This window comes from Biomphalaria glabrata, chromosome 1 (assembly GCF_947242115.1).
Source record: "Biomphalaria glabrata chromosome 1, xgBioGlab47.1, whole genome shotgun sequence".
NCBI lineage: Eukaryota > Metazoa > Mollusca > Gastropoda > Planorbidae > Biomphalaria > Biomphalaria glabrata.
The window spans coordinates 41,289,779-41,299,908 of NC_074711.1; the positions used below are offsets into that span (position 1 = coordinate 41,289,779).

Below are 10,130 nucleotides of genomic sequence, written 5' to 3' on the forward strand. Positions count from 1 at the left end.
TATGAGTAATTATAGAGATAGATTGATGGTTGAGAGTTAAGTTGTAATTTTTAAATTATTTTATTTTCTTCATGCCGGTTTGAGAGTGTTGGGGTGGGGGGATGCAGGGGTGCTTCATCCATTTGATTTTTACGAACTAGCAACCAATCCCAAAAAAAATCAAGATCCTACATTGACAGGCCATTTTCTGATCTGGCCGGCCATTTTGATATTTACTTCTTTTGAGATTTGGCCATAACAAATATCTCATATTATATAAAATTTGAATTTGTATAGAACTGATGGTTGAGAAAAACATTTCTAGCCAATCATAATGGAAGTGAATAGAGAAATATTTTAAAATTATTTTTATTTTCTGTTACATTAGTTCATTTTTAGAATAATTTTTAAAGTTTATAAAAATCAGAGCAAATGACCAAATGGATCACCATAGAAAGCTCTCAAGCTGCCACTGTCTGATATTTCAGGTGCTGCAATTATGTTGCTCTCAGTGCGGCCCTCAGCGGTGGCGAAGAAAGTACCACTGCCCGGAGCTTAGCTTGCAAAGTATGTCGTAGCTGTGTGCCCAGCACACATTTAGCTCACAAACTGACCATGTGGTCCAGTTTGACTTACAGGGGTAAATGAAAGAATATTAAGAACTTAAGTTTTGTTGTTTGGCATTACGAGATTCCGCATGCATCAAATTTTCATTTTTTTTATTCATGTATAAACAAGTTTGATATATTTTTAGGCTAGTGATAATACTGAAAATAAAATCCTTTAGCAAATTCCAATTGCGGTCATTTTATATTCTAATAATAGTTAGTAAACTTTTTTTTTTGTGTTATTTCTTTTGTTAAACTTATTTTTGTAAACCTTTTTTAAAAAAAAAAACCTTATACATATTTTTAGAAATGCTATGGCTTATGTCACATTCAGAATTTAAAAAAAAAAATGTTCATGAACTCATTTGAAAATTTAAATTTCCGTCAGATTTAAAAAAAAATCAAAAGCTGACATATTACGAGAATCAATTATAACTCAGCTTGTCTTCCCTTCAGTGCATGACGTTCAATCTAAGTGGCAAAAAGTTTGGTCACGTTTTTTTGTTTTTTTCAGTCACCAACAAAAATTGTACTTTGTAGAAAAAAAGTCACAAGAATAAATTTAATAAACATCGTTGTGTGCGTGTGTGTTTGTCTTTAAGGTTTACAGTTGTATGTGGTGATACACAAAGTAGTGGCAGTTGGTGCAGTCGGTGCATAATTGGTTAGTACATACAGCGCCTCATTGTCTTGATAGCTGGTGCACTCAGAGCAATCTTTGTCTTGATAGCTGGTGCACTCAAAGCATCATTGTCCTGATAGCTGGTGCACTCAGAGCGTCAATGTCTTGATAGCTGGTGCACTCAGAGCATCATTGTCTTGATAGCTGGTGCACTCAGAGCATCATTGTCTTGATAGCTGGTGCACTCAGAACATCATTGTCTTGATAGCTGGTGCACTCATTGCAATTGTGTTTTTAAGTCAACCGTCCAAAGCTTTCTTCCATCCTTTTCATTTCCCACTGTTAGGTCACAACAAAACAAAGAACGCGAACAAGTACACTTCCAAGTTAGCTTAAGACTTGTGTGTGTGTTTGTGTGTGTGTGTGCTTATGTGTGTATGGTTATTTGTGTGTGTGTGTGTTTGTTTGTGTAATTATGTGTGTGTTTATGTATGTGTGTGTGTGTGTATGTGTGTATTTCATCTTTCAAGAACCTTGTCACAATGAGCTTGTGCCATGAACTACTTAGACACTTGAAGGCTTCTCATATTTTTGAAGTTGAATGCTCATGAAACGGTGCGCAAATACGTTTTTCACAGACTAAAGGATTTTTTAAAGAATACATTTAGTTCACTACCTAGTGTCTTGATATATACATGTGAAAAATAAAATTGTGTATCAAAAAGTTCGTTTCCACCACGTAGAATGCTAACCTTTAATGAGGAAGTATAGGGAACCTTTGGGGGGAGCGCTGGCTGAGTGGTTAAACGCTTGGCTTCCTAACTTGAGGTCCTGGGTTCGAATCTTGGTCCACCCAGCTGTAATGGGTACCTGACTTTAGTTGTGGAAAGTAAAGGCGGTTGGTCTTTGTGCTAGCCACATGACACTCTGCTCATTAACCGGTGGCTAAAGAAACATATGACTTTAACACCATCTGCCCTATATAGAAGGGGACTTTTACTTTTATAAAGGACTTTAATTTAGCAACAACTGATCAGAATGTTGTTTATATTGTGATATCAAACTAAAAAACACTTTTTGAAATGACCTACTCAAACAAACGTGCAGACTATTACTTAAACTCTTAACGTATATCTACACAGTCATAAAATACAATTAGATGTTGTCAGGGTATTATGCAAGTAGTAACTTTTTTTCCTAGCATTTTAATATGTTTTTTTGGGGGGAGTAAAGTAGTTTAGGTCAGTGACGTTGCAAGGGGAGGGCTGGTGTTGCAGTCAGTAATCACGAAACGTCAAAATGGTTGTCATAATCAATCTTATTTGTGTCGCTATATTTGTTAACTTTTAAAATTATATCTATTTTTTTCATTGCTTATTGATGACTTTTATTATGCAGAAATGTAGGATATATGTAAGTTCTCATACCGCAGACCATGTTTTTTTTTTATTTATTTATTTCATTTGGAGAGCAAATAATATTTTGTTGGTATATATATAGTTATTTGAATACGAACCGCCTAAAATGAAATTCATGTTTTTGCTTCAGTGAATTCTGTGGTATCCAATATGTTTACAGTCATGTGACTATTATTTAATACATGAAATGTGCCCAATGTTTCACAGTGTCTGTATATGTGTCACGTGCTTGTAGAGTGCTACCATCATCTATTATAGTATGTGTCACGTGACTGTAGAGTGCTACCATCATCTAATCAAGGCGCTGCACACTGTTTGTATCTGTATGCTAATTATTGATGTCGTAACTGACAGTTCCTTGGACTAAAGGTTCATTTCCAAAATAGTGTCAGCTAAAATAAACCTAAACTACAATGTTAACAATATCAGACACAATATATGTTTGTCTTTCTTTCTTTCGTTCTCCTCTCTCTCTCTCTCTCTTTTTTCTCTCTCTCTTATTCTCTTTCTTGTTACTATTCTTACTCTTCTATTTCTATGTTATTTTCTGTCTTGAAAAGAATCATCCAAAAACTAAAAATTTATATGAAAACTAAGAAGAAATGTCGTTATTGATTTTTATATAATCTAACAATTTTCATAGTTTATTGTTGAGTGCTCTAAGGACATGAAACGAAACTTGTATTTAGACCAATACGAGAGTAAACTTCCCCTTTTTAGGATCTTTCATTTGACAGGAAAGTGATTAGAATGGTTTTTCCCTTTGTTTCCTCTGAGTATATCACCACTCCATAGCTTCTTATCAAATGTAAAGCCCATTGCTTGATCAATTGTAGTGCTGCTTTGCAAAATTATAGATCTTTTTGAAAAGGTCAGAGCTAGATTGTATTTTTTCACATGGTCAACAACAACTCTTAAGTCCCGATCACATTTCGTTCCCGACGCAAACACTTTGATTTGTGATGTGGTCTCTGAGACTCCTACAAACTTCTGAACTGTTTAACATGATCTTTATTTTTTCATTTGTTTTGTTTCAATTTGCTGACCTCTAATAACCAAAAAGTTCATAAGCATCATTTCAATGCCAAAGTGATATAATATTTAAAGGGCATATTATTATCGAAACTTAATCAAAACAGCAAGCATATATAAACTTAATCAAAACAGCAAGCATATATAAACTTAATCAAAACAGCAAGCATATATAAACTTAATCAAAACAGCAAGCATATATAAACTTAATCAAAACAGCAAGCATATATAAACTTAATCAAAACAGCAAGCATATATAAAGTGCCGAACTATAATTAGAAGAGGCATAACTTAATATAATACTTTAAATTAACCAGCATTTCCCGTCTCATGTATGAGCTATGCTTTAGCAGAAATTCTTTTTTCCTTTATATGTCATCTGAGCCTAGAGTTGTACAAATAATTCAGGAGGATCAATGACAGAGTATATATTGTCAATTTATAATACAATAATTAGTCAAGACATGGATATGTCAAGTAATGACAAGCTTCTTGGTGAAACATTAGAAACACGTGGTCTGTCTCTGTCTGTCTCTGTCTGTCTCTGTCTGTCTCTCTGTCTGTCTCTGTCTGTCTCTGTCTGTCTCTGTCTGTCTCTTTTAATTACCAGTGCTCATTGTAGATCACCATAAGGACACATATAATACTTTAGCATTTTTTAAAATTTATTCAGATTATACATCATAGTTAATTATCAAAATAACTTATTTTTGGTACCTTATTTTCAAAATGTCTATAAGAAATTCCCTGTTCACTTTGAGTTTCACCTTTCATTATTTAGCTCACTCTATACATGTTCACACTGCGCTGTATCAGTAGGCTTGAAGCATTTTATTTGACCTTAGTTTTCAACAGAATCGTATTTCGTTTATTTTTAACATTCACAATTAACCATGACTTGTGTAAATCATTTTTTAGTGTTTTCTTAAGGATATAATTAGTTTATAAGACGAAAAAGAAACTTAAAATACTTATCCTTGAGCTTTTAATAAAATCTTTACTTTATATTAAAATTCAGAAAAAAGAACTATTTATTAATTTAATTTTAATAAAAATATTGTCTCTAATCTATCCCTTACATAACGTATACAAATCTGACATCTATTTAACGAATGTTCCAATGTTGTTCTCACTCCAGGTTATCACTCATGTCAAACGAACGTGTACACGTCTGAAGTTAATGCGCATGCCCGCTGAGACATCACGTGGCCACACCACAGCCACCAGCGTCAACTTTGTCAACCACGGACCTGACAGCCACGAGAGTGAGAACGGGACAACCCTGTACGAGAGTCCGCGCCCTAGCCCCGGGCCTGGCAAAAAGGTCTACAACACCATGGAGCTGAATGAGAGGAAGTACCCGTACATACCGCTGGCTGCCAGGAAGCAGTCGTCCCCGACAGAGATCTGACCTTGTCTGGTCTTGACGTGCAACTGTTGACGATGAAAATGTGGCTGTCGTGCAGAGACAAACTCTTTCAAAAACTGAGCTGGTTGCAACCTGGGACTGTGTTTCTACAAAACGGATTTAGTCATTCTGATGTGTCGTTTTGCAGGAAGGGTTACGTCTGGAAAGAAGGGCGTAAACTCGTGAGGGTTATTCTTCAGACATGACAAAATATCTTCGACATGATTATCTGATATATCAGACAGGAAGTTGTGTTTGACCATAAGATACTTAAGACAGAGGTATGTATGATAGTCACCAAATTCCTGAAAATACTTATCAGACAAGATGAAAATTATCAAAGGATGTGTGTTAGAAAGTGATTGGTGTGTGTGATGAAATGTGACCTACAGGAAGATTCGACAGAAGACCAAAAGTTGATGTTTTGGAAAGACGGAAAATATCTTGTAAGCCGAGCACTAAAGAATTACTTCAGACAAGATTAGATGACTAAATGGGTCACTTTAGGACTGTATGTCTCTGAATGGGTCATTTTAGGACTGTATGTCTTTGAATGGGTCACTTTAGGATTGGATATCTCTGAATCGGTCATTTTAGAATTGGATATCTCTGAATGGGGTCACTTTAAGATTGGATGTGTCTGAATGGTTACTTAAGGATTGGATATCTCTGAATGGATCACTTTAGGACTGGATATCTCTGAATGGGTCACTTTAAAATAGGATATCTCTGAATGGGTCACTTTAAAATAGGATATCTCTGAATGGGTCACTTTAGGACTGGATATCTCTGAATGGGTCACTTTAGGAATGGACGTCTCTCGACAACATGTTTTATGTCAGGTAATAAACCTTCTCTAGCACTCAATGGTGCACAAGACAGAATTCTGTGTGTAAGACACTGTGACCAGACACTGTCTACCAGATACTGTAGAACAAGACACATCTAGCACAATGACACTATGCATGCGGGAATCATGCGTGTCAGACAAATAAACATATACAATGTGTTCGAAAGAAAATTGAGCTTCTGTTAAACGTATTGTGAAATCTAGAAATAAACTGTGTCACACTGTGTCAGTTGTGTCAGATACATCATGTGTACAAAGAGTTAGAGTGTGTAGAAAAGGGCACTCTGAACAAAACTTTTCGCTCTGTCAAACAAGATGAATTTATGTACGCAATGGTTCTACACTGCAATCCTGAAGCAGTACATTTTTGGTGATTTAATCACAGTTTGAATCGAAATCACCGAGTTCCAACTACCAAGAGGTTTCAACTTCTGTCTGAGGACATGCCATTAAGCGACTGTGTGGTTCTATATAACCATACATTCAGTTCGTCCGGGCTGATTTCTTGAACTATGTGCTAAACAAAGGTAGCCCTGTCCATTATTCGTCAGGCTACCTTCTGTGGTATTAATTTATTGACTGTCATATAGTTTTCAATTAAGACAATCTGTTGACAGTACGTGATAGCTACTTAAAGATAAGGTGTTTTTTTTTTAACACGCCAAAATGTGTAAATTCTATAATATCATTATTTTTATCAAAACCTGATTGATTATTGATCATCAGGCTATTGTCTGTATTTATTGATCTGTTTTCTTGTCTCGTTGTTTAGATATCTTTGAAAAGTAGATTTTTGACAATAATATATAAATTACACTTTAACTAAAGTATAACTGAGACTAAACACCCCCAACTAAACACACCCAACTAAACACACTCAACTAAACACACCCAACTAAACACACCCAACTAAACACACCCAACGCTTTTTTATTTAAATGTATTTTAAATAAATTTAAAACTATAGTGCGTTTAAATATAAGCGTTGTTTAAAAAAATTATTTTTATGTTATTTTAATTCTTTTTTTTTTTTTAATTTTTTTTTTTTTGTAATAACTAAAATCAGTTTTCATATCGGTGACACTGATAAAGTTGGGGGAAAAAGGGGGGGGGGGAGAGGTAGAAATTATTCTTTGAATAAATAAATAATAAAAGCGAGAAAAGTTGATTTCAGAAACATTCAAACAAAAAAAAAACTATAGGAATAGAGCCTATTGCAATTTTTACTTTGATATATATATATAAGGAAGAAAAATACTATAAATAAGTAAAGAAGTGATATTAACAACACACTGTGTCGTGATTAGGAATACTATTTTGTCATTTGTATTTCTCACATGATCGTACTGATGATGCAAAGGACAAAGAGACATAACTGTAAGATTTGAGTGATGATCTCAACAGAGTTGTCTTGCCTGACTCACGTAAAATATAAATGAAAAAAAAAAGATGTTTATTAATAGAACGATTATTATATACAAATGAACGCGTATGATTGTTATATCAGTGTTTCGATCGATCAGTACACTCATGAAGTCAATCAGTACACTCATGAATTCAATCAGTACACTCATGAAGTCAATCAGTACACTCATGAAGTCAAGAGTAAAACATTTGCTGTTTCGTTTTACTGTTTAGAACTTATTTCTTGGTTAGGGCCAACTGAGGACATCCTCGCCTTCTCTCCATCCCTTCTACCAAACCAGAGCCGTTACAAAACGTTAAAACAAATTAGTGGGGGGGGGGGGACTTAAAGTGTAATACTAGAAAGTTGTTCAAACACATCTTTAATAGTTTTAGTGGGTTAAGTATCATGTTGTATACAAAGTATTATCTTGTGGAAGAAACGTGAGCTAAACGATAAATGGCTGATTCCTCAACCAGCAAAGAAAACGCTACTTTTACCTGGGTTGTACATGAACGGGAATATCTCTTCAGAATAGGGCTCTACAGTCACATGATAAATGTCTGATTCCTCAACCAGCAAAGAAAACGCTACCTTTACCTGGGTTGTACGTGAACGGGAATAGGGCTCTACAGTCACATGATAAAAGTACACTTCATGCGAACCCTGGTCGTTGTAGGACCTAAAGTGGGCCCTACAAATCTAATACGCTACAAGCCTTACAGGTTATATTATCTCTATCCACTAAATGATCTATGTTATGTTAATTTTAGTTTTTTTATTTTGTTAATTACAAATACTGTACACCAGTGAAGCTCAATTTATTTGTACCATGACCTTTAATATTAGTACGCTCATTACATTGGACTCTGAAAGTAGAATCTACCAGAAAAGGTGAACGGATCTCTACTTTTTATGGAACATGATAATAAGCCAACATATTTGTAAAGAAAGACTGTTATAAAAAGAAAATCATTTTAAAAGGCATTATAAAACGAATATGGCGACAATCTTGATTTAAGCTGCGAATAAAAGTTTAACTACGCATACCGATTGGAGGATAGATGGGAATGTTTACTGAAAGAGAAATGAGTCTTTGCTATCTACAACGTTGCTCATATTATAAGGACAAAAATCAAGCCATTTTTTGGAGCAGGAAAAAGGAGATATGCTTCAATTGTTTAATTCATTAATGTCAGTACTACATCTATGGGTTTCAAATAAAATTGTTTCAAATTCAAGTCAATTTCAATTCGTTTTTGTACCTTTTCGTTCATGTGGCCCGCGACACAAGTTTTGGAAATTAAAATGGCCCGCAGGTCGAATTAGGTTGTGCATCACTGCTGTACACCATATGTTATTGTATTTCTCAAATGTATCTATGAGATAAAAGTTATAGTATAGCTCAATGTATAGCTCAATGTGACAAATATGAACTGTACGTTATCAACAAATCTAATAATAATAAGGCTTCGAGTCCGATGATTGATGAGGAATGCAGTATTTCCCGTGGCTACGCAGCCCCAGATATGGCCTACATATTTTAACCCACACAAGGCAAGCATAACCATTGCCCGCTGGTAGTCGATTAAGATTTTCTTTTCGCCGCCTGCGATAGTGATAAACTAATATAACAGGTTAATAGGAAGATGTGTAGGCACTACAGTGAGAGTGTACTAAGAACAATATGGTCCAATGTGAACTGACTTTATTGTAGGCTAGTGAACTATATGTTTAAATAACAGATGAGCAAGTTGAAGTTGTTACTTTTATCTGATGTTATTTATCAATGACAAGTGAGAACACTGTTTTCAAAATGTTTCTTTCATTGTTTGCAATAGTTCACTGTGTACTGTAACATATGGTCTTCTGTATTATAGTGTCTGCTGTAACATATTGTCTTGTGATTAGGTATTTTATTCATTATGTTATTATAAATTATTCAATTTTAAGTTTACCTGAATTGTGTAGATGTTTTGGTGATATAGTTATTTTATTTAAAAATGTAACGAAAGGCACAAGAGGCATACATCATAATAATCAAAACGGTATGAGGCAAGACCAATTGTTATAGAAGACCTGAACACTCACATACGACGTCGCAACCTCTGGGTCATTTAGGCCAGTAGTTCATTGTCACGTCACAAGTCCGACGTCACGATGTGTGACATGCCAACGCGCTATTGGTCTAGACTGCCCACAGATTGCGACGTCGCAGGTCAATATTCAGGCCTTCGATAACGACTGGTCTCGTATAAGCCCCAGGAAAAACAAAAAATAGCCCCCCCCTCCCCCCCCAAAAAAAAAATAAAAAAATATGCACTATTTATTATGTTAGTTAGTTAAGGAAAATGGAAATGGAATGGAGTCACACAAAAGGACACTTATTAAAACTGACATTAAATCTTTTTGAATCGTTTTGTTTTTCCTAACCAAACTTTTCTGCAAGTTCAGATAAATTGTTAGCATATGAGCTTCATTTGGTTCAAATCTTGGTGATCATTTTTGGATACATTAAAAACAAATTGGCTTTAAATGTGAACTTATTGACAATCATTTAAAATTGAAAGTCCTTGTCTAAAATTAGACAGCCGTATAAGTTATCTAGACTTATTGTCCCAATGACATCAAGAGTTCGTACTGTCCACTGTATTCTCAAGATCTCTGATGTGATTAGTGTAAATGAGATTTTATAAAATAAAATAAATTCTACATTTTCATCTCAGCTTGTTTGTTGTTGTTTTTTTTCTTGATGTAACGCATTTATCTCGAAGTATTGTTGAACAGAGAGAAGGCAGAGACCTAGGC

At 34.8% G+C, this 10,130-nt stretch overlaps 1 protein-coding gene across 3 annotated transcripts in view; it reads left to right on the forward strand.

Annotated features, from left to right (window-relative positions):
- LOC106062095 (calcitonin gene-related peptide type 1 receptor-like) overlaps positions 1 to 10,042 on the forward strand; it is a 176,958-nt gene extending 166,916 nt beyond the window's left edge. For all 3 annotated transcript variants that reach the window (XM_056036950.1, XM_056036962.1, XM_056036957.1), the window contains one exon: positions 4,798 to 10,042. In XM_056036950.1, the coding sequence (XP_055892925.1) occupies positions 4,798 to 5,070 (273 nt within the window). In that variant the 3' untranslated portion in view covers positions 5,071 to 10,042. The remainder of the gene's footprint in view (positions 1 to 4,797) is intronic.
- The last annotated feature ends 88 nt before the right edge of the window (positions 10,043 to 10,130 follow it).